At 56.0% G+C, this 23,559-nt stretch overlaps 9 protein-coding genes across 9 annotated transcripts; 5 read left to right on the top strand and 4 right to left on the bottom strand.

Annotated features, from left to right (window-relative positions):
* Positions 1-776: 776 nt before the first annotated feature.
* ISF_08637 (hypothetical protein) lies at positions 777-2,003 on the bottom strand (the record flags this gene model as incomplete). The annotated part of the gene is made up of 1 exon (XM_018852240.1): positions 777-2,003. One exon carries the CDS (start codon positions 2,001-2,003, stop codon positions 777-779), a length of 1,227 nt encoding a protein of 408 aa, XP_018700566.1.
* Positions 2,004-4,074: 2,071 nt separating this feature from the next.
* Positions 4,075-5,879, bottom strand: ISF_08636 (GMC oxidoreductase; the record flags this gene model as incomplete). Its single annotated transcript, XM_018852239.1, has 2 exons — positions 4,075-5,495; positions 5,546-5,879. The coding sequence occupies 2 exons, from the start codon at positions 5,877-5,879 to the stop codon at positions 4,075-4,077; spliced, it is 1,755 nt and encodes a 584-aa protein (XP_018700565.1).
* Positions 5,880-6,777: 898 nt separating this feature from the next.
* On the top strand, positions 6,778-7,854 carry ISF_08635 (Protein kinase-like domain protein; the record flags this gene model as incomplete). The annotated part of the gene is made up of 1 exon (XM_018852238.1): positions 6,778-7,854. The coding sequence occupies one exon, from the start codon at positions 6,778-6,780 to the stop codon at positions 7,852-7,854; it is 1,077 nt and encodes a 358-aa protein (XP_018700564.1).
* A 29-nt stretch (positions 7,855-7,883) lies between these two features.
* Positions 7,884-9,434, bottom strand: ISF_08634 (hypothetical protein; the record flags this gene model as incomplete). Its single annotated transcript, XM_018852237.1, has 2 exons — positions 7,884-9,041; positions 9,105-9,434. 2 exons carry the CDS (start codon positions 9,432-9,434, stop codon positions 7,884-7,886), a joined length of 1,488 nt encoding a protein of 495 aa, XP_018700563.1.
* Positions 9,435-10,770: 1,336 nt separating this feature from the next.
* On the bottom strand, positions 10,771-12,463 carry ISF_08633 (FAD-binding, type 2; the record flags this gene model as incomplete). The annotated part of the gene is made up of 5 exons (XM_018852236.1): positions 10,771-11,275; positions 11,327-11,642; positions 11,693-11,864; positions 11,914-12,342; positions 12,395-12,463. 5 exons carry the CDS (start codon positions 12,461-12,463, stop codon positions 10,771-10,773), a joined length of 1,491 nt encoding a protein of 496 aa, XP_018700562.1.
* A 1,295-nt stretch (positions 12,464-13,758) lies between these two features.
* Positions 13,759-15,146, top strand: ISF_08632 (Pth11-like protein; the record flags this gene model as incomplete). Its single annotated transcript, XM_018852235.1, has 5 exons — positions 13,759-13,967; positions 14,015-14,046; positions 14,132-14,205; positions 14,255-14,727; positions 14,786-15,146. 5 exons carry the CDS (start codon positions 13,759-13,761, stop codon positions 15,144-15,146), a joined length of 1,149 nt encoding a protein of 382 aa, XP_018700561.1.
* A 2,461-nt stretch (positions 15,147-17,607) lies between these two features.
* On the top strand, positions 17,608-18,129 carry ISF_08631 (hypothetical protein; the record flags this gene model as incomplete). The annotated part of the gene is made up of 1 exon (XM_018852234.1): positions 17,608-18,129. The coding sequence occupies one exon, from the start codon at positions 17,608-17,610 to the stop codon at positions 18,127-18,129; it is 522 nt and encodes a 173-aa protein (XP_018700560.1).
* A 1,475-nt stretch (positions 18,130-19,604) lies between these two features.
* Positions 19,605-21,950, top strand: ISF_08630 (Phosphoribosylglycinamide synthetase; the record flags this gene model as incomplete). The annotated part of the gene is made up of 1 exon (XM_018852233.1): positions 19,605-21,950. One exon carries the CDS (start codon positions 19,605-19,607, stop codon positions 21,948-21,950), a length of 2,346 nt encoding a protein of 781 aa, XP_018700559.1.
* Positions 21,951-22,669: 719 nt separating this feature from the next.
* On the top strand, positions 22,670-23,478 carry ISF_08629 (40S ribosomal protein S18; the record flags this gene model as incomplete). Its single annotated transcript, XM_018852232.1, has 3 exons — positions 22,670-22,708; positions 22,934-23,064; positions 23,178-23,478. 3 exons carry the CDS (start codon positions 22,670-22,672, stop codon positions 23,476-23,478), a joined length of 471 nt encoding a protein of 156 aa, XP_018700558.1.
* Positions 23,479-23,559: the final 81 nt, after the last annotated feature.

The following is a 23,559-nucleotide window of genomic DNA, read 5'->3' as shown; positions in this document are numbered from 1 at the left end:
AAAAAAAGAAGGAACAAAAAAGAAAGAGGTCGGTCGGGTCGGGTAGCGACGGTCTCAGTGTTTGAGTCAAGCAGCAGTCCTACTTACTGTCGACCTTGTTCATCATTGACCGCTGATGGTTTTCTGGCTCCGCAAACGAGATCTGGTTTCGAAACTGGCCCTCACTTGAGCGACCGTATTGTCCGATTCTTTGTTGGTCTTGCTCGGCGCGAAAGGGTGCGGTGACGCAGGTCGCAAGCCGTCAAGAAGGCTCCGTTGCTGCCCAAAGACGCGGGGAGGAAAGCACGTTTCCGTGGCTGTGCGGGGTCATTTCAAAAGGAAAGAGTCCCTTGCATGAAGAGAAAAGAGCAAATTGCCAAGTGCGACGCGTCACTTCTGCGCGAAATCCGGCTCGACTTTGCCGTCGAAATCGAGAGACCGCTCCGAGTCGCTCGAAAACGTGGAGCACTCCAGGCTCGTCAACAGCCGAGGGCTTAGAATGAACTAGAAAGTTGCAAGCGAAACGCGTGCTGCTTGCTTCACAGCGCGTTTATCGGAGCCTCTTGAAGGCAAGCTATCCGGCCAGTGGGCACCGGTATTGAGCACATTCGGGTAAAAAGATGGACATCTCCATCGGAAAACATGGTAACAGCAGACAGTGTCAGGTAATATTCATGTCTATGTGGCTGCTATTCTGACAGGCTATTCCCTGAACACTGCTTCCCAACCCCAGCTGGTGAAGATATCCAGCCTAGCCTACCGGCATCACGGCTTTGGCAAGATCCCTCCGACCAACTTTACTTGCTCTCCTTCTTAGGAGTCTCAGGAGTCGCGGGGGTCTCGGTCTCGGTCTCGCCTTCGTCCTTGGGAGCCTCAGGAGTCTCGGTCTTGCCCTCCTCCTTGGGAGCGTCGGGAGTGGCGGGGGTTGCGGGGGTCTCGCCACTGCCCTCCTCCTTGGGAGTCTCGGGAGTCTCGGGGGTCGCGGGAGTCTCCTCGACGGGAGTCTCCGGGGTAGCGGGGGTCTCGGTCTCGCCCTTGCCCTCGTCCTTGGGAGCCTCAGGAGTGGCAGGGGTCTCGGGGGTCTCGGGAGTCTCGGGGGCGGCGGGGACCCCCGGAGTGGCGGGGTCCTCGGGTACCACATCCTCGCACTCGGGCAGTTCCTCCTCGGGGGTGGCGGGCTGCTCGGGGGTGGCAGGCTCCTCGGGGGTGGCAGGCTCCTCGGGGGTTGTGGGGGCCTCGGGGGTTGTGGGAGTCTCAGAGGTCTCGCCGTTGCCCTCCTCCTTGGGAGCCTCGGGATTGACGGGGGTTACGGGGGTCTCGCCGCTGCCCTCCTCCTTGGGAGTCTCGGGGGTCGCGGGGGTCTCCTCGACGGGAGTCTCAGGGGTAGCGGGGGTCTCGGTCTCGTCCTTGCTCTCCTCGGTGGGAGTCTTGGCCTCCTCGGCGGGAGTCTCAGGGGTAGCGGGGGTCTCGGTCTCGCCCTTGCTCTCCTCGGTGGGAGTCTTGGCCTCCTCGGCGGGAGTCACGGGAGTAGCGGGGGTCTCGGTCTCGCCGTTCTTGTTCTCGTTCTTGTCCTTGGCGTCGGCGGGATCGTCTCTGGCCGCACGGCACTCCTCCGCGTTGGCGACCTCCTCCTTGAAAGCCTTGAAGAAGCCGTTGCGGCAGTACTTCTCGGTGCCCTGGCAGGCCTCGGACTTGGCCTTCTTGTTCTTGAAGTCCACGCCGCAGGCGGACTGGTCGGGCTGCAGGAAGGGCAGCTTCTTGGCGGTCTTCTCGCGCGAGGCGATGCACTCGGCCTCGGTCTTGATGGGCTCGTCGAAGAGCTTGTAGAAGCCCTCGGCGCAGTACACCTTGGTGCCGACGCAGAACTCGGTCTTGCCGGTGTCGTCGCCGCCGGGGTGGGGGTCGCGGCAGGTGCCGGACTCGGGGTGGGGTTCGAAGAACGGCGCGAGCTCGGCCTGGCGCTTGCTGAGGGGGTGAGCGGCGGCGAGGCTGGCGGAAAGAGCGAGGACGACGGAGGCCTTCATCTTGAATGTGAGTGAGAGTGGGGAGATGAAATGGTGTGGTTGTCTGGAGAGATCGTGGCGAGGGCAGCTGTTTTCTTTTTCAAAGTTGTTGTTTTTCAGTGGTTTTCGAAGTTGACAGTGAAAGCGAAAGTAGTTGGCGCGGTGAGGCTGGAGAAAAAGCCTGTTGACTTGGGCAATTACCGTCCATTATATACATGAACTGCCGTCCTGCGTCGCTGCAAGTCTTCTTTGCTGCGCCTTCCTCTCCCAATGAATCGCGCGACTAGTCATGTAAGCGCACCGCGCTTCCAATCGATGCAGGGTGCGGCGTCAAGTCTTGGGCACTGGGACTGAGTCGGTTGCATGACTGACTATGGAACCGTGAACAATGCGCCCTGGCAAGACACTCTGCAGCGACGTACAGGTATGCTTCTAGCATCATGCCGAAGGCGAGACGGTCCAGTAGGCTTGACGGAATTATCTGTGATGCTAATAATACCGCTTGTGCATTGCTCGGCAAGACTCGTGGCTATACCTGTGCCCATTGAACTATGAGTGTAGAATCTAGCGCCAGAAGAAGGGCCACGGTTAATATCAAAGCAGTATACCTAGAGCGGGTTGAGTCTCGTCCAGTTTACACGCATTAAACGTGTTGTGTGGTTTCATTCGATGGCGGGGCTTGCGACTGTAGGTGTCGGGGGCTACGCCTTTCACTTCCTATATTTGTTATAATTTCCATTGAGTGATATGTAGCATAGTTCTTCTCTCCTTTTGAGCGTCCTGTACAGAAGCTCTATGCTATATTTCTTGTTTTTCCAAAAGACAATGAAATAAGTGCGACTTACGATCTATGTAACTATGCTGTTGCCATCCTGGTTGCCCGGTACCATGAGTGACTGTTGAAAGTGCGTAATCACACCCAGAAGAGTAACTCGGAAAAAAAAGAGGCTTTATCAAAGGATCGAGCTGGGCATTTGGAGCCAGCCGGGAGTGGCTGTCATGAGCTTTGGGTTTCAAGAACACGGCCGATGGCATGCCGTTTTGCTCCCCTCCTAGTCTCGGGACGCGATGCCGTTCTCCTGATTGCTGAAAAACCTAGTCAAGATCAGCAAAATACCCCTGGCGGCATTACCCGACACATCACTCGAAGTGTCGCTCGACGCTAATCGTTGAGAATTCCAAAGCCTAGAAATTGCGTGGATGAGTGGTGGTGAAGGTTGGAGTGAAGGCGTAGACTCAGGTTGTCGATCACCAGGCGAAGAAGGTGTCGGTCGGCGTCGGCGGTTGAGTGTTTTACGGACATCCCATGTTGAGCACTGAGCATGAGCATGGCTGCAAGTCCGCTTATAAGCTTGCATTAGGCATGTCGCTCCTGCACGTCGTGGGTCGGCCTTCTAGGCCTGTCTAGCATGATGCGACTCTCATCATGCGTGCCGTCTACCGTATTAGGGCAGCGGCGCTGGCCGTTATGGGCGCGTTCACGGCTTCTCAGCAGCTTAATGTGGAAAACCACAGAGTCAGTAGAAGACTAGATAATTATCACCTCGATAGTTGTTCTACAGACAAGATTTGGGTTGCCACCCCACAATGCGGAGGTTGATTTGTGGTTATCACAGTTAATTGCCTCGCCTAATAAACGATTACTCCGTACCTTTATGCAGCCGTTCAATTCACTGGCCGAAGATCATGGCCGACGCTCCAGGCTGCTCATCCGACCTGTCGACTCAGTTCGTAAGCTTTCTCTTGGAAACTCCATCATACCAGGTTGTTTGCATGAAACCGCCGTTTTAGTGCCCGCCTTGACGGGGTGTAATTTGAAACAAGAGCAAGTAAAGCCTTGTTAACTGTTCATAACTTAACGCCTTGAGCCCTTGGACATCATACCTGCCCACGCTTGGTCTGTCGGCTGGGTTGGCTCGCTGAACCGTTTGCCACAGGACTATTTAGTCATTGCAGGATATCCCGCTATCTTGCCGAGCCATTCCTGCCAGATGATGCCGCTCGCGCGCACGCCGTTGCACTGGATTCCGCCTCGTCCCGTCCTCGTCCGTGGTCCGACCTGACACGCAATGCGTTTCACATTCATCCGCAATCAACACTTGTGCAGGATAAACTCCGATGCCCTCTCTGCAATGGCATAGATGGTAGCCGTCAAGTGTCCGCTCAGCTGCGTCGGCACCGTCGACGCGTCCACCACACGCACGTTCGCCGTCCCGTACACCTTGAGCTTGGCATCCACCACGCCGCCCAACTCCCGCGCCATCATCGACGCGGTGCCCAGCGGGTGGTTGTTCGGTCCCACCGCGCCGGGGACGAACCTGCGCCAGTCCTCCTCGGATGCGTTCTCCGGCAGCTGCTCCGCGGACGGGTTCAGGTACCCGGTGACGTGCGGACGGATCCGGCTCGAGTTGTAAAAGGCCCTGACCACCTTGCCGATGGCGACGGTGCTTTCCAGGTCGTAGTCGACGGCCAGGAACCGCGGATCGATCGCCGGCCCGTTGGCGGAGACGTGCACGCTGCCGCGGCTGAAGGGCAGCAGGTTCCAGGCGGCGCCGCTGAGGGCGCCGGCCTGCGCGGCCTGCACGACCTCCACGATGGTCGCGTTTTGGCGGAAGATGAGGTCGTGCTGCAGCGTCATCAGCGTCTCGATCGCGGAGACGTTGAGCGCGCCGTTGCTGCGGTCCACGACTTGCTGCGCCCACTGCGGGATCGCGGCCCGGACGGACGAGGCCTGGTCGGACGTGGCGTCGCCGAACAGCTGCCGGGCGGTCAGGAAGGTCGAGTACGGGGTGTACCCATCCGTGGAAAAGTCGCTCTTGTACACGTACGGGACGAGTGGGTTGTCGACGAGGTTCTCGCCGACGCCGGGTAGGTCTACGATCACAGGGATGCCGTGCTCCTCGAGGCGGGCTGATTGTCCGATGCCGCTGCTTTCCAGGATCAGCGGCGTCTTGAGAGCCCCGGCTGCGAGGATGATCTGCTCCTTTGCTCTCAGCTGCAAGACGTCGCCCTCTGCGCTGGTGTACTCGACGCCCGACGCCCGCGCTCCGTCGCGCTCCGTCTTGGCATCGTCCCACAGCAGCTTGGTGACGGTACCGTTGATGAGCTTGAGGTTGGCGCGGCTGTCGGAAATAGGCCAGTAAAAGGCCGATGCGGCATCCCATCGAGTGTTCGTCTTTGCGTCAATCGTCTGCGGCCAGACGTCGAATCCACGGACCGAACCAGAGTTGACGTCCTTGATCTTGGAGACGTCAAGAGACGACCACGCTTCAACGGTCGCGGCGTACCACGATCCGTTGAGAAGTCTCGGGTTGAAGCAGGTGTGAATATCGCCGGCGGTGCCGTGGACCTGCGGGTCAAATGTCGCGCCGGCGTCAACTTGCCACTCCTGGGGAGCGACAAAGTCCTCCAGCGTCTTGTAGTACTTCATCATCGTTTCCCAGTTCCATCCTTTGTTTCCAAGCTTCTCCCAGGAATCGAACTCGGTTGCGTCTCCTCGGATATATGTCATGCCTGTTTTGATCAGTACCGCGCGACTTCAACTCGGCTCGACCTTGACACACCGTTGATGAGGCTTGTGCCACCAATACCTCGACCAGAGTAGAAGGTGAGCTTTCGGTTATTGGCGTGCGGTTGGTTGACCGAGACATGCTGCTCGGCGACGTAGCTACTGAGTATCTGCAGCCAGTCATTCGGAGATTTGACAACAGCGTTTTGCCTCTCGTCGGACCCCGGGTCGATGACAGTCACGGTGGTGCCGGGATCGCGCGACAGCCGGTTGGCCAGCAGCAGGCCGGACGTGCCACCGCCGACGATGATGTAGTCCACGGGCTCGGCGACGGCAGAATTGGTCAAGAGCAAGCCCGCGATGGCGGCCAGCATCTGTGGGAGTCGCATGGTGGATGATTTAGATACGTAGCCTGGAGAGTCCACGAGCGTGGTTCTTACACACACCGGGTCTTCCAAACACCTAGGGGCAGGCCTCCTTTAAATAATTAAAGGTGACTACTGCATCAAGCGAGTTCTGTACGAGAAATCTACGTCATGGCTGACGATCCAGCAGGCCGAGCGAGTCCAAGAATACCGCCGAGACCCACCCCGTTCTGAGAAGAGAAGTTGCCGAGAGGCTAAGCAGAGAGATTGTTTCCGTGAAATGGGGGGATCTGCGGAGAAGGTGATGTTTCTTTGATTTAGTAATGTTGTCTAGAAGAGCTTGAGTACGAAGTAGCACAGGAGTATTACCCATTCCTTGAAAGCCCGGAGTTGCGTACTTGACCGAGAGTACAGCCAGGGTAGGAGGAGCCAGAGGACTGACAGTACAAACTACATGTCTGCATAGCCATAGCCCATTTACAGGATAATAGAAACAACACAAGTGCAAATGTAAATTTCGGAATCGTCCATCACGGCGTGTCTGTCTTGTCATGTCGCCACAGCTAGGGAATAAACCACAACTGTCTGTTAAGCACTGTATGTAGCTTACTCGGTTAATCGAGTGTCCCACAGCAGGTGTGCTATACTGCCCTGGTGCAACAAAGAGGTACGCCTGAAATTTTCAACAGACCAATCACATTTTTCTTACATTTTTACACTGGTGAATTAATGTTGCGATGACTATGTAACTTACACAAGGCGTGTACAGAAAATGCGCCACAGTGCAGTGGCTTGATATAAAATGAGGCGTCTTGACTCCTGCCAAGCTGCCACTCTTTTCCTTTCTTCACCTTTCTTCACCTTTCTTCACACTCAGCCAAGAACGAGAAAAAAACGCAGAAACATACTCACTCTCATATCCATGGCGGACACGCCCAACTATCAAATCCGAAGTCTTGTTTGGGGCGACGATGAAGACGGCCATAATGCCACGTTCAAGGTTCGTCGCAACGGGACAGTCTTCAGCATCGAAATCAGGCCCTCGTACTTCATCAACTCTCCCGACAATGTCCAGAAATTCCTAGAGCTCATCCAACCGGACGAGAACTTTCACGGTAATATCGACACGACCAAGCTCTTTGATTGGGTCATGTCTCCGTTCATGCAGCTTCTTACCGACCTCGCACCCCCCGCGGACGATCCCAACGAGACAGAGATATCCCACCAAGACAGGCTCTCTCCTGAATGGTACCTTTTTCACTCGTATTTTATCAATGAAAAGCCTGAGCCGCGCCACATTTTCACATGCAACGACCGAGTCCCCGGAGGCCGCGCCTTCGCCAACAAAATGTGGCTCGATGAACTGGAGCAGTGGACGGTTCTTTATGAACCAGCTGATATTATTCTAAGCCCGGAAAATCTACAAGAATCAATACACAGACGACCCAGAAGGGTTTTAATCAAAGATGGAGCTATTGTGTGTTTCTACAAGGCCTGCCATTCAATTGTCGGCGCCTTGGGGGAGCTGAGCAATTACCGGGCTATCGCTGATTCTGGCCTTTACCAGCAGGGGCTGAACACTTGTCGTGTACATGGTGTTGTTATTGACAGTAAATATTTCCTTGCCGGGATTCTTCTATCCTACATTGACGGCACGGACCTTCCTCACGCTTTGGGAGCCATCCATGAAGAGCCCGACTACCCGTCGCACCAGCTACGGCGAGTCTGGATGCAGCAGCTCGACGATGGCCTCGCTGCGCTACACAAGGCCGGAATTGTTTGGGGCGACGCTACGGCGGAAAATGTTCTGATTGACAAGGATAACAACGCCTGGATCATAAACTTTGGAGGTAGATATACTGAGGGCTGGGTGGATGAGGAGTTGTTTGGCACTGTTGAAGGAGACCTCATGGGTCTATTCAAGATTTGGAAGCTTCTGTTCCCTCCGGAAGCTCATCACGAAAACTCAATGGCTGATATTGCAGAGCCGAGTCACTAAAAGATCACAACGACATTACATGGCGCCGCTTACTTGCGTAGCGGTGGAAAGAGCCCCTCCAGAACGAGTCTCGCCATCCTCGACGCAACATCGTCAACAGCTCGTTGGTTCAGAGTAGCAGCGTCATGAAACAAATAGTCATCGGGCGCGCTGCACGACGTTTCGTCACGCTCACCCTGTCCGGGTATATCCATCGCGCTCGCGAAGCACGGGTCCCATGTATTCGCGAAGAGCAGCGACTCGTTCGCCGCCGGCGCTCCGTTCCCAGCCGAGTCATACGCGCCACTCTGCCGCATCGCCGCATTCATCATCAGGTCCGTCATCCCAGTCACCGTCGCCAGTTGCGAGCCCAGTCGTTTCGGATACGGCGCAAAGGCGAGGTTGACCGCGCCCGTTTTCGGGCGCATGTCCACCGGCAAGGCATCCACAAAGTCTTTGATGGCAGAGTCGCTCGTGGGCTGCTCGCTGGTGTTCAACACCTGTTCCTTGTCCACGCCGTCCGGCTTCGACCGCCCCTTGTCCTGCCACGCCGCCATTTGTCTCTCGACCTGTCGGTTCCAGCGTTGCGTCAACGCTACGGCGTTGCGCATGTGCTCCGCTCGCGTGTGAGGATACGGCGGCATCGGGCGAGTCTGCCATACCGGCGCGAGGGTCATGTCGAAAAGCTGTGGTACGAGTATACGAAACGATTCGAGCGCCCGGTCGTCGATTTTTTGCGGCGCGGTTGGGGCCATTAACTTCTTCATGGACTTTGAGCTCATGCCGGTCCAGAAACTGGAAAACGCAATCGACTTTGGGTTGAGGGCTTTGAGGTACAGGAGCTCGACCTGTTGGAAAATGTGTTGCACCATGTCGTCGAGAACATCATTCGCCGTCTCGATGGGCAGAGCGGCCAGGTTCCATACCTCCCACGTCCCGAAGCTGAAGATCCAGACGGTGCTCCTCGACTGCGTTCTTTCTGGCGGGGTGGAAAGGAACTGGCGTACTTGCGATGTGAGATCCGACACCGTCGGAACAGGGTACTGCGACTTGAGAAACTCGTAATCGGAAGCCGGCGACTCGAGCAGGTCCGCGCCTTCGACGGACGCCAGAAACTCGTCGACTGCGGTTTGGTAAATTTGGTTCGATGTTAATGCGGGTTGCGCATTTTCCGGCGGTACCAGAGAGCGGTACGATGTGCAGCCCATCTAGGTACGAGACGTTAGTCTGTGTTGAAGCAGTGGCGTTCGCCGGTCTACAAGAGAGCATACCTCTTTGCAGAGCTGCAGAGTCCACGATGACCTCGACGAATCCGAGGCGGGCACTGCGCTGCCAAAGACATCCTGCGACCCAAAGACTACGACGCGCACATCGTCTGTGGACTTGGTGATTGACGGGTTGAAGGAACCCCAAGGTAGAATGTTCTCATACCCTTCCCAAAACAGCGAGGTCGGCGTAAACGTCGCGAGGAAGTAGACGAATATGAAGCAGATTGCTATTTGCGCAGTGAGACGGGGGGTGGTCCGCAATAGCCTGTGGGAAACGAAGCGCAGCGAGGCAACGAATTGCCCTCCACCGGCCAGTACGCTCTTTGAGGTCATCATTTGAGCCGAGAGCATAAGTGAGTGATGACTACAGCGAGCGCGTGGCAAAATGCTGCGAGGCCTCAAGTCATTTCGCAAAGCCGCCGAAACTTGGTGGCGTGCCGGTACCTCCGGTCGGAGCACTCTTTCTCGAAATTCGGATTGCTTGTTATTTGGGGTGTTCCGAAAGAGTAGTTGGAAGAGCTATTGGTGGCGAAGGCGCGATTGAGGGCGCGAGTGGACGTCAAAGGGGACTGAATCGTTCTCCTGCGACAGATGGACCGAAGGAAAGGGAAATGTTGCACGCGAGCGACCCCCCAGTGCATTTTAAGCAAGGCTTCCCACCACAAACCTGTTTATTATCTGTGGGGGAATATGATTGAGTTCACTCATCACGTCCACGCAATGGCGTGGGCAACACAGACTCCTCTAACTCCTCAGTGGAAACCAACTAGCTACGCGGATAACGGCATCTTGTTCAAGCCAGCAACGGCACGCGGCCTCCCTAGTTATTGGCCCCCAAGTGTGATGGGAGGCCGTTTTGGGGTAGTGTCCCGGATAGGTGGCAATTAAGGGGTCAAGAAAGCACCTATACACACACAGTTCGGACGTCTTGGCTGGCCACGCCAGTGACGTTTGAGACACCTCATTGATCCAACTGATCCATACTAGGTCGTGGGGCGCTGGACAAAGTCAACATCGACGCGCGTCGGGAATGGTGCTTGGTAGCACGACCAGCTACCCAAAATAGCCTTTGACCAAGGATCAAGTTCAACACAGCATCGAGCTCTGCACACTCTGGTAAACGTAATCCAAACATATGTCTGCTAGAATACCAACAAGGGCTCGCTCGACACGCCTCCTACCAGTAGAGGCAGGCCGAGTCCGGCACCGACGCGATGAGTCTAGATGCGCCACGAGCGCCACAGCGTCCATGGTTGGCAAAAAAATGCGTGCATATTCAATGGGCAAGTCACATCCAGCATCGATTCTCCGGGTGGCTGCCAGCTGAGCCTGGAAAGTAAAGGTAATGATTTCGTCATGCCCTGTTGGTCGTGTGTTCACCTTCATCTCGTCTCTCCTCTGCTTGTCTGATCATGCCCAACACGGTCACACATCCTTTGAGAGCCTAATCTCTTAATCTATTCGCGTCGGATCCATCACACTTCTATTTATCCTTATTTATCCTTATTTATCCTTGATCCCATCTCTCATTCTCATCATATCAATCATACATATCTCATTCATCTGTCTCATGTCTCATCACTTTTCGTAAATTACATCAAGTCCCTCACCACCCAAAACCCTCCATCTCAACTTTTGCCTCTTACGAAAAAGAGAAGCAGCAGGCCCTTCAGCTCCTTCCATCCAGCTTGAACCCAGTCTTGCGCAGCTTCTGAAAGACGCTCCTCGGGTCGTAGACGGCCGACACGGCCGCTAGCAGCGCCCTATTCCTAGCCCCGTAGTGGGTAAACGGCTGCTGGTCACGCCAGGCGTAGTTGAGGAAGATCCACGGCTCGTAGGTCTTCATGTCGCGCTGCTTCTTGTTGACCGTGTGCATGAACTCCTGCGCGACCGGCAGCATGGCCTCCTGATGCGCGGGGTCGTCGACGGTGAGGGAGAAGAGCCAGTTGATCTTGGGCCCGTCGGCCACGACCGCGTCCAGGCCGAGGACGTTGCCTCCCTGCCGGGCCGCGTGCGCGGCCATGGCGGGCGTCAGCGGCTGCAGCGAGATGAGGGTGCTGAAGGTCGCGTCCGGGGCGGCGGCTTGCAGCTTGGGGATGAGCGCGCGGTGCAGCTCGTCAATGGCGACGAGCGCCTCGAAGCTGTGCTTGGCCGTGGCGGTGAACCAGTTGGCGCTGCAGGCGCTGGTCAGTATTCATGGTCTTTGAAAGGGATACACAACCTACTAGAGACCCAGAGGCGTCGGGCCGGTGAACTGGGGGATGATGTCCTTTTCCGGACCCGACGTCAAGGTGCTGCCAATGTTGGGGAGGGACATGTACTCGTCAAAGGCGGTGCTGTTCGCGTCGCCGTTGGCGTTGGTCAGGATGGAGCGGAGCGCGAAACCATCCTTGTTGTCCCAGAACAGGGCGACGATGTTTTGATCCGGCGAGCCGTCCTTGGTGTTGTCGACGAAGTTGAGGTAAGCCTTGAAGACGTCGTCGCGCTTGGCGAGGTCGTACTGGGTGAAGCCGCCCCAGAGCTGGGTACCGGGAATGGTGACTGTGCCATTCGTCAGCTGCTGACCAGAGCAAGTTGGCCAAGTTACTCACCTTGGTCGACTCGCGTCACGAAGCCCAGGTTGCCGGAGCCTCCCTTCTGCGCCTTCCAGAGGTCCGCGTTTTCCTTGGCGTTGGCGTTGACGACTGTTCCGTTGGCCAGGACAATCTCCCAGTTTGCGACGTTGTCGCAGGAGAAGCCATGTTCGTTGGTATGAAACGAGTACTACGCTCCGGTCAGCAACATCCCACTCCCACCAGACAGCACAGCTTACACCGGAACCCGTGGTGAATCCGCCGACGCCGACGACAGAGGTGCGCGCGCCGACGACGGTGACGTTGTGCGGGTGGAGGGTCTCGTAGACGGATCCCCATCGCGCGCCGGGCTGGATCGCGGCGATGCGCCTCTCCGGGTCAAAGGTGGTGGCGTTCATGTGGCTAAAGTCGACGGTGATGCCGTCCTTGACGCCGTTTGAGCCCTTCCAGGCCGAGTGGCCGCCGGCACGGACGCCAAAGGGGCACTGCCGGCGGGTGATGGTGCGCGCGACGGCCTGCACGTCGGCGGTCGACTCGGGGAGCACCACGCACCAGGCGCGCTGGGCGGCGTTGGCCGAGTAGTACGACTTGAGCTGGGCATCGTAGACGGCGCTGTCGGGCAGGAAGACTTTGTTGCGCAGCGAGTCCTGGGCGGCCAAGTCGGTGCACTACCGAGGTCAGCCTCATACCATCGTGAAGGTTGTTGCATGAAGGACGTACGCATCGGCTGCCCGGGGCGGCAGATGCCGCAGCGGCTAGCACTACAGAGGCAGCTGCAGAAACTTTCATGACGAATCAAATACGCCGGCGAATCAATTGATGTGATATAGAGTCCGTACTCAACCACGAGCGATCAGCATTGGCATATCCTGCTTGTCCCGGTGTCGGGGATCATCAGCGTCCCTTCCGAGGCGGGGTGGACGCTAAATTTATACAACCTGATTCCATCACCGCCGGGCATTGGATGAGGGAATTGAAAGGCTTATCGGCGATGGGGTCTTCATTGTGGCAAGTTTATTGCAGCATGAGACTGGCCAATTTACCAATATTTCTACCAACACTTCGACCCGTTCATGCACCGCTGTGAGTTGGCAAGAGGGCGGTGGTGGGGAAGAAGCGCATACTAAACGGGAAGGTCGCCGAGTCAGTGAGGAGATGTTGACCGTGAACATTGACTCGACCATCGACTTGAGAGAAGCTGCTCGTTGACCTTGACGGTAGCTACGGTACTCTGTGCAAATGAGCCGTTTGATACGTTCGTTGTGCAGTCCGTTGTGCGGTACATATAAAGAAGCACCATGATACAGTTCAAAAACACAAAAAGTCGTTGCCTCATTATTCTCATGGTTCTGCGACCGCGGATTTCAGTCGCCAAGACCGAGCAACCCACAACTGGCCATCCACTTACTCACTGGTCACCGGGCCGTTTCCAGATAATTGGTGTCCACAGGCCAGCAAAGTGAAGCAATTAGGGTGCAAGAGGTGACCTGACAACAATATCTGGTGCAGAGAGGCCGCCGAGGTGCTCACAAGCGAAGTTACTTAGAGTTTTAGCTGTTGGTCGCTGAATCCCTTGCGGCACGTCGTCGAGCCGGCTCTCGCTGACCTATTTCTCAGCCAACGCTTTTTCTAAGGAATATGCCGCGTCAATTGCCTCGTTATAGTTGGGTGTACTCTCCGCCCACATCCAACAGGGATCTGCATGACTGCTCACATTTCAGGCCAAATGCTCCAGCATGGATGGAATATCCCAGCTCAAATAGCCCCAACTCACCGCAAAGAAAATAGGGTTTGAATTAGGGTGTTATATCCTTCCCTAGTCTCCGCCGCGCCCCCCGTTTCCTACCCGTCGTGGGGGTCGGCCTACAATGATTCAGCATCTCGTCCACCATCGACGCCGCTCTGCCCTCCCGCTGGATCGTATGGGCAATCTTGGCCCCCCCTGGCCGGCTCGGCTGTCGCAATGGAGTTTCTTCCTTCTGCCTTATTTGTATATGCGAACCGCCCCCTTCCCAGCTTCGACAGGTTTTCTTTCCGCAGAGAGAGTTTCTTGAGCGCTTCGTCTGACATGGGACGCACACATCATGGCTTCCTTTCCCGTCGTCAACGGCGTCACGGTCTTGATGCTGCCGCCCGACGGCGTCACACCCGACTTTGACAACCCCCGGCAGAACCACCGACTGCAGCACTTCCTGGCCTTTGGCATCGGCGGGCCGCTAGCGCTGGCATTTTTGCTGCAGAGGTTTTACACGAAATTGTACCTGTCAAAGGGGCTTCAGATTGATGACGGCACGTGCGCCGGCTGCAGCCCGGCGAGACCTTGCTGACGTTGATTGATAGCCTTCATGTTTCTCGGATGGCTCATGTCGTTAGTCACGCAAGCCCTTCTCACATGTATGTCGGCATGCTTCTAACCTGTCTTGTGTCGGAATCCCTAACGCCGGATCTATGTGACAGACTCCATCTTGGAAGGCGGCATGTGCGCGCACGTATGGGAGATGCCTCTCGAGCGCTTCGAACGATACGCCATAGTACGTTTCGCCTTCCACCTTCCCACCGGAACCGTCTAACTCTTTCCAGTTCGTCTTCGTCGCCGCCCCGGTCTATCAGCTGTGCAACGGCTTCACCAAGCTCTCGCTGCTGGCCATCTACCTACAGCTATCGCCGAGTCGCCTGTTCCGTTTCGCCACGTGGTCGAGCATCGCCATCGTCGCGGCCTACAGCATCGTCATCACCTGCATGATGATCTTCCGCTGCAGCCCCGTGCGCAAGTCGTTCGACGTGCGCGTGCAGGGCGGCTGGTGCCTCGACGCGGGCATCCTCTACATGGCCACGGCCGTGTCCAACATCGTCACCGATGTGATGCTGTTCCTGCTGCCGACCCCCATGGTGCTGCGCCTCCAGATGGACCGCGCCCAGAAGATGGGCGCCATCGCCATCTTCGCCATCGCCTCGGCCACCGTCGCCACTTCCATCGTGCGCCTTATCTACCTTCCGGCCACCCTGCGAAGCACCGATCCCTCGTGGGACGCCGCACCGGCCAACGTGTGGACGTGCGTCTTCCCCCCTTCTTCCCCGCATATCGTCAACACCCCGCTGACTAGAATATAGGTTCGTCGAGGGAAACTTGTTCGTCATTTGCGGATCCATGCCGACGGCGAGACGGTTCGCGCGGCACTGGTTCCCGGGGCTGTTCGGCACCAACACGCCGCAGGTGTCCAAGGACTCGGCCCGGAGCGCCATCGCGACGTGGGGCGGCCGAGCGCGCAAGCACCGCCGCTACTCACAGTTCGAGGAGGAGGACGCGAGCGAGCTGGAGCTGTTCGACCGGGCAGGCGGCGGTGCGGAAGACGCGGCGAGTAGGACGGAGCGGGGAGCGGATGCGCAGGACGGACATGCGGGTTTGATAAACAGTGATGCCGAAACAGGCGGCGCAAAGATGCAGGATGAGAACAGGCATAACTGTTCGTGACAAGGACATGGCACGGTCCGGATGGATGGCGTTTTTTTCAGTTTGTTTTCGCTTTTAAAGGTCCAGGATCTTAGATAATTAGACAACTATGTATATATGCAATGCCTACGCGGCAACGAAGATCCTGCTGGTGTTTGGCTTTTCACGAAGTGCGTTTTCTCTTGACTTCGGCATGTTTACAGCCGCGAACGATAGCGATATTGCACATGACCATCTCTGGTTTGTTGTGTGCCGAGCAGCTTTGTAAAACCCGAATATCCAGAGTATGTCATACTTGTCGTATCAGGGATGCCGAATAATCTAGACGGGTGCAAAAAGGTAACCAGACAAATTCACCACAGCCCTATAGGCATCGCCGAAGAGTTGACTGTAGAGGAAGGGGCGCCAGAGAGCGAGTCGATGAGCATCTTGGCCTCGGTCCCGCCGTGAACACTTCGTAGGCAAAACTCATTGCATGCAATGTCTACGATAATTTACTATATCCGAGTAGAAGAAAACTTCTTTGTTTTTTCTCAAACTCAGTGCATGGTTCTAGTATGACGGTCGAGTAGTTTGACGGTCGAGAACAGCCACACCGGGAACAGCGATTATTGCCACCAGGCCCAAACAGGGGTCCAGGCCTACTAAGTTGAGGCTTGCATGCCTTTGTAAGATGCAGGCAGAAAACATAACTCGACGCCACTGGAAAAAAATCTGCTGCAGTGTCGATCACCTGCAGCGCACCACCGGCTACCACTGACCCGAGCGGTCGGGTGTCGCCGCTTGTTGTAGGGCTAAAGTTGGCAGGTAACGTAGCAACTGAGTGGCATGCATGGCTTGGGAGTTGTCTCGAGAGCCCGTTGAGGGTGTGAAGCGCTACGCCGATCTGGAGAGCCGCGGATGAGGCTGTCCAGATTTCAACGGCGGCAAGAGATGACTCGGCTTTAAAGCAACCGCGAAGGTTGCCTGTTGTATTTTGCGTGGCGATACATGTGTAATGGGAACTCGCAGCACTGGGAACTTGTGCTTGTCGAGGAATGGCGCAACATAGGACAAGCCACAGGCGGGGGACCTAGCCAAGCAGGGCAAAGGACGGCGACAACGAAGAATGTCAGCGAGGCTCAGCCAAGAGACAAAAGTACCGCCGTGGCCCAGTGGTCTGTCTGTTGGGCGGAGTCTCCGGGGGCAGAGCAGGGTCGTGCTTTGGTTCGCTCGCTCTGCCAGCCAAAGACGTCATGCTCACCATCAGAGGGCGGCACCGGTTTGGTAACGAGTGGCTCGGAGAGGCCGGAACTGTCACTGGTGGGAGCGAGGGAGGATCTTCTAGAACCTAGAATCTAGAACCTAGCGTAGAAGGCTGGTGGTGGACAGGCAGCAGTCGCATCTGGCCGTTTGAACGTAGCGAAAGGACGAGTTTTTTTTTGGGGGGGGGGGTTGGACGAGAAAGGGACGAGGTAATGTCACAATGCATTGATGCGATGCGGGGAGTTGTGTCGCGTTGAGACGGATTTGCCTTGGTTGCGTTTGTTGGACGAAAAGCGCGCATGAGGGCGATGATGGACTGGATGGGAACTGGGTTCCACTGCGCCCAGAGGGGCTTGCCTGCAGGCAACCAGTACCGCCTTTGCTTGCTGTAGGCAGCCGGTAGCCAGCCCGGCCAGCGCAGTTGGCCGCTGTAATTCTGGGCAAGGCAGTGTGTGTTAGGGCCTATTCCCATTCTTCATCCGGTGCACACCGACAGCTATGTACATTCCAAGGCTTAATTGGCCCGAGTTGGAGTGTACTGTCCCCAAAGCCATTAGTTACTGGTTATCAACAGGAGGATGCTACCAGCGATACCTTGGCTGCGGTGCTAAATACCTCCAAACTGCGGCTACTGGCTGCGAGCAAAAAGTACACTCCATTAACCACATGTATCTCTGTCCCACTCACACACCTTGCTTGCCGATTCTGGCAGCCCCGGACGCACCTAAAACGAAACCCCGTGGGCAGCCACCAGCCAAGGCGTTTATGGTGAACCAACCTTTCCTGCCTGCCGGTTGGACGGATTCCCCGACTAACTAAAGACGAGGCTCTTTTTTCTTTTTCCTTACTTTCCCTCTGCAGAGGTACAAGGACTAAAAGAAATTCTAAAAAAAGGTCTGCAAGCGGCCGGAATACTCCACCACTCAATCAATGGCGATTTAATATAACCCTCCCCCCCTCGATCCCTGTTTTCTATCTCCATTTTCCCATCTTCCAAGGACACAGGAGGCTTGGGCTCGTCATCATTCACTGACTGTAGCCTCCAACACCGAAAGCCGTCCAACGCCCGCGTCGTTTTATATACACCAGCCTCCCCGCCAATCCCCCTCCGCCACCCCAACAGAAACCCTTATCCGGGTAAAATCCGTTCCGTCGCCGACCAACCTCATCAATCTCAACCTCAAATCTTCAACCTCAATTTCCCTCTTTTTTGCCTTGTCCCTCCACATTTACAACCATGGCTATCCGCGATCGCTTCCGTCGCGCCCTCCGCAAGTCCGGGGCCTCCGACACCGTCTCCCCGACCGAGTTAAGCACCGCCGGCAGCACCGCGCTGACCACGACCACCACAACCACAACCACAACCAGCCAATGCTCCTCCTCGCACGACGGGCCGCAGCTCGAGAAGACGACGTCCCGGTTGGCCCGCGTCCTCACGTTCAGTTCCTCCTCCGCCTCCTCGCCGGAGAAGGAGAGGGAGCGGGAGGAGAAGCGCGACCGCAAGGCCGCACAGAGCCGCCGCCGGACACACCCGCGCGACCGCCCGCTCACCACACAGAACATCCGCCACCAGGAGATGCTCTCGCACTTTCGCATGACGTTTGGCGCGTCCGACCCCACGCAGATTGAGACGATGAGCTTTGTCGGCGTGAGCCCGTGCTGCACGCGCAGAGGCTCGCTTGACCTCGACCCGTCAAGCCGCGGCAGCACAACATCGTTCTCGAATACTTCGTCGAGTGACTCGTCTCGAGGGGAGTAGGGCCGATTGTTCATGATCAACGGTCACAGGCTCTACTGTCGCGGCCGCAAGGGCTACGACCGACGATGAGCACACATCAACAACACGGCATGCAGATACATACACGGGCTGTGTGTATTGCTTTTTTCCCCAAATTTCTTCGTCTCTCGGGCTGCTTGGCATAGCAGACCCATGTATATACGGCTAGACATGTTATTCCGTCGAGACTTCTCGACAACGGTTTACGGTTCGGATCTGCACTGACTGGAAGCGCTCCGATCAGTGCTATAGAACAGGCGAACGGCAGTCTTTTTGTTCTTCTGTGGCCTTTATGTGTTTTATATCAATTTTGGTGTCTTTTTAATATTGCCTTGCTTTACAAGGCGTTGAGATGCATAGCGGTATTTATAGACATATGCGAGGCTGAATACACTGCTTTGCGGTATTATCCATTGTGTTCTTAAAAAAACATTCTTCCTAACAAAGGAAAATGCTCCTTCGTGCAGATTCTGACACGGAATCTCAGCGACAACCGGCATAGTCGCCGCGGGTAGCCATAGTAGCCGTCATCAGAGTGGTATCAGCCGGCCCGTTACTGCTACCCTTGAGTAACACCAACGGTGTTACACCGAGGCCTGCCGCACATCATTATCTTGTCTGGTCAATGTGTAGACGCCCAGTGTCTGTGCCAGTGTGGTTTCTAACACTTGGCCAACAAGTTTGCGTACGGGTGCATCATCTTTTGCATTTTCCCATGTCACGAGCTCAAGTCTACAGGGCATTGACCCTGGGTCCGTCGGGCTGGCCGACGACAGCTTCATATGTATGTGACAAATGTGGCAACAGATAAATTACGAAAGCCTTCATACGCTAAGATAGACACTGGAAGGTTCCGTACTCAAAAAGCGTTGCCTGTGAATTCACTCTTGTCTCATAACTCGCAGGCCAAAAGGCCGCGAGCATCCGGCTCAAGATCAGCACATGGAGCCCGAGGGCCTGCGTGACCGAGCATGGCAAAAGACGGCAGATTTACGAGAAAACAATAGTCACAATGCAGCACCTACCTACAGTCCATGACACTCGGCGTAACTCGACTGCCAAGGCGTTGGACAAGCTCAATTGTCACTCTGCAAAGGGGGTCTCGGAACTGGTCTCATGACGATGCCTGAGTGCGGAGAAAGTGCGTACTGATAATGAGAAGCAAATCATAAGAGGACCTTTGTGCATCCATTGACGGCGCGTAACAAGCTTTCCATCACATGAGCTGTTAAAGGCATTGTGCAATGAAGAGGGAGAGGATTCTCGCGGCCGCTAGAAATTGACTACGACAGGTTACAGCCCTAAGATTCAGGCAACCAGGCACCTCACGCTAATTTTGCCCGCCCTGCGCCTGTCCCGCTTTCGGACAGGGTCCTTGGAAAAATATTTGGATAACCCCGCGGCTGCATCAAGAAATGTGAATCGACGGGCAGCACGATTCCACAAGTTCACACACAATGTCGAACCTCCGCATCCTCCTCGTCGGCAACGGCGGACGTGAACACGCGCTCGCTTGGAAACTCAGCCAATCTCCTCGCGTCGAGTCCATCTTTGCTGTTCCTGGCAATGGCGGCACCGCGGGGTGCTCCAAGGTCTCTAATGTGACCTCTGTCTCTGCCGACGACTTCCCCGCCCTCGTCAAGTTTGCCCAGTCCAACGGCGTCAACCTTGTTGTCCCCGGCCCTGAAGCGCCGCTTGTCGACGGCATCGAGGGCTACTTTCGCGCCGCTGGCATCCCTTGCTTCGGCCCCTCCAAGGAAGCTGCACGTCTCGAGGGTAGCAAAACGTATTCGAAGGACTTTATGAAAAAGTACAACATTCCGACTGCCGCATACGAAAATTTCTCCGACTTTGATAAGGCCGTTTCATACATTGACACCATCAGCCACGATGTTGTCATCAAGGCTACCGGTATCGCTGCTGGCAAGGGCGTTATTATCCCTCAGGCCAAGGACGAGGCCAAAGCCGCTCTGAAGCAAATCATGGTCGACAAGGAGTTCGGCTCCGCCGGTAGCGAGGTTGTCATTGAGGAACTGTTGCTAGGTGATGAGCTCAGCGTCCTGACATTCTGCGACGGCTACTCTATCCGCTCGTTGCCGCTCGCGCAGGACCATAAGCGCATCTTTGACGGCGACCAAGGCCCCAACACTGGCGGTATGGGTTGCTATGCGCCTACAAATATTGCTACCAAAGAGCTTGTGGAGCGCATTGACAAGGAGATTCTCGAGCCCACGATTCGAGGCATGCGCCGAGAGGAGCAGCCCTTCCGCGGTGTCCTTTTCACTGGTCTGATGATCACCGCCACCGGCCCCAAGGTACTCGAGTACAACGTTCGATTTGGCGATCCTGAGACACAAACTGTCCTGCCCCTGCTCTCGGCCGAGACTGATCTTGCCCATATCATGCTTGCTTGCGCCGGCGGCTACCTGGATAACTGCAACATTACTGTTGACAACAAGTTTAGCGCCACGGTCGTGCTCGCTTCCGGAGGATATCCCGGATCCTATGCCAAGGGTACTCCCATGACTGTCGCCGAGCCCCCCGCCGGCAGCACCATATTCCACGCCGGCACCAAGCTCGACGGCCAGCAGCTCCAGACCTCTGGCGGTCGTGTCATCGCCATCAACTCGGTCGCTGATTCGCTTCGCGGTGCCGTCGACGCCTCCTACGCGGCGCTGGCAGCCAACGTCATTCAGTTTGACGGCATGTTCTTCCGCAAGGACATTGCTCACCGTGCGTTCCGTGCGGCCGGAAAGGAATCCATGACATACGCGCAGGCTGGCGTTGACATCCAAGCTGGCAACAATTTCGTCGAGAAGATCAAAAAGGCAGTTGCAAGCACCAAGCGCCCCGGTGCCGATGCCGAGATTGGTGGGTTCGGCGGCGAGGTCGATCTGTCTGCTGCAGGCTATCCCAATGCTCCCGTTATTGTCGGCGCCATTGATGGTGTTGGTACGAAACTGATGATCGCCCAAAACATGAAGAAGCACGACACTGTAGGCATTGATCTGGTCGCCATGAACGTCAATGACCTCATCGTCCAGGGTGCTACACCTCTCATGTTCCTCGACTACTATGGCTGCAGCAAGCTGGACCTTGCCTCGGCCGCCGCGTTCGTCGAGGGCGTCGCCGACGGCTGCAGACAGGCCGGCTGTGCCCTGGTTGGTGGCGAGACTGCTGAAATGCCCGGCATGTACCAGGGTGAAGACTACGATGCTGCTGGTTGCGCTGTCGGTGCAGTCACCGAGGATGCTCGACTCCCGAAGCTGGCACAGATGGCGGAAGGAGATGTCCTTCTGGGTCTCGCGTCTAATGGCGTGCACTCCAACGGCTTTTCCCTAGTGCGTCGCATCGTGCAGAGTGCCGGTCTTTCGTACACTGATCCCGCCCCGTGGGACAAGAGCAAGACGGTGGGCGAGTCTCTGCTGACGCCGACTCGCATTTACGTCAAGACGCTGTTGCCTGTTCTGAAGGATATCAAGGGCCTGGCTCACATCACCGGCGGCGGCCTCATCGAGAACGTCCCTCGCATGCTGCCCGAAAGCCTGACGGCCGAGATCCAATTTGGCTGGCAGATGCCCCCCGTCTTCGAGTGGCTCAAGGCGACTGGCAACGTGACGCCGGTAGAGATGTGCCGGACTTTCAACACTGGTATTGGTATGGTAATAGCCGTGGATGCCAGCAAGGCTGCTGCCGTGGCTGCCGCTCTTGGTGCGGAAGAGACCGTGTTCACTCTCGGCAGACTGGTCAAGCGCGACGGGCAGGTTGGGTGCGTCATCCAGAACCTGGACCGTTGGCAGTAGCTGGTTGCGTGACGAAGAATCGATGATTTACTGTATATACATAAAAATGATGCGAATGACTAAAAGGTATTAGGGCGAATAAAAAGATAAACAAGACATAAACAAATAAAAAATCAATAAAGACAACAAAAGATAATATAAAAATAAAGATGAAATCATCATTGGTTGTCTACCACCGTTGCAATCCTCGACGATCTGGCTCAGCAACTGAGCACCCGACTGGTGAAGGCAAGAGATTCGTCTGAGATCTTCTTGGGAAAGCGAATTGTCCATATGAATGCGACGATCTCTTAGTCCATGGGGGCTACGCATATCATGTTCTTTGACTACTACATTGGAAACTTCTTGGGAAACCAACGGTTCCCTACCTATGGCAATGCCCTTGCCCTTGCGAATTACACAATTGCTGGAGCTGGCACGTCGACTTCGCAAATGGGCAAGTACCTAGGTACTTGCACGACGGGATCTAACCTGATCTGCACTAGCTCGCTTTCTCACCAATTTCTCTTACTAGCTGCCCTGCATAACCTCACGTGCACACTCACGTGATCCACAAAATTCGCCTTGAACAACAGTGTGCCCTACTCGAGCCCCCACAGGCCCGAAAAAATCCATGGTTAAGCGAAGCCCCCCAGTGCTCTACTCTCTTCTTCCCTCCCCAAGCGAAACACCACCGACAACCTTTCTTGAGCACAAACGGCAAGACCTCATTGCCCATCATGTCGCTCGTGTCGGGAGAGAAGTCGAACTTCCAGTTCGTAAGTTCTTTCAACCGGATTCCCGCAGCAGCACTACCTCGATCCAATCCTTTGCCTGTCGCCGAACGTCACGCCTCAAAAAAATTCAATACTCGACCGCCCATGTTCGATATCGAAATGACAAACCAGAGTTGGGGAGATTCGGCAGTCAGCGACAGGCAATGCATTGGATACGCAGGCAGAGTGTCGCAAGTGATGGATGTCGACTCATGCTAACCTGCCCAGATCCTGCGTCTGTTGAACACCAACGTCGATGGCAAGCAAAAGGTGATGTACGCCCTCACCAAGATCAAGGGTGTCGGTCGTCGTTATTCCAACCTTGTCTGCAAGAAGGCCGATGTCGACCTGAACAAGCGGTATGCTCAATCAATCCACACTCGGGGCTCGTGTATCTGGCCGCGATGTCATTTCACACGAGGCCATTCCGTACCACCATGACCAACAACAACGACTAACAAAAATATTGCAGCGCTGGTGAGCTCACCTCCGAAGAGCTGGAGCGCATCGTCACCATCATCCAGAACCCTACCCAGTACAAGATCCCCTCGTGGTTCCTCAACCGACAGCGTGACATCGTCGACGGCAAGGACTCGCAGATCCTGGCCAACGGCGTCGACTCGAAGCTCCGTGACGATCTCGAGCGCCTCAAGAAGATCCGCGCCCACCGCGGTCTCCGCCACTACTGGGGCCTCCGCGTTCGCGGCCAGCACACCAAGACCACCGGCCGCCGCGGCCGCACCGTCGGCGTGTCCAAGAAGAAGGGTGGTTAGTGGTTGCGCGCGTGTTGTCGTGCTGCGTGGTCGTGGAAAAAGTTTTCAGCTACGTTTTTTGGGTGGGATTGGCGTGACGGC

The sequence above is a fragment of the Cordyceps fumosorosea genome, assembly GCF_001636725.1.
Source record: "Cordyceps fumosorosea ARSEF 2679 chromosome Unknown scaffold_33, whole genome shotgun sequence".
Lineage (NCBI taxonomy): Eukaryota > Fungi > Ascomycota > Sordariomycetes > Hypocreales > Cordycipitaceae > Cordyceps > Cordyceps fumosorosea.
The sequence above is the reverse complement of the archived record's forward strand: the minus strand, read 5'-3'. Positions and strand labels throughout refer to the sequence as shown.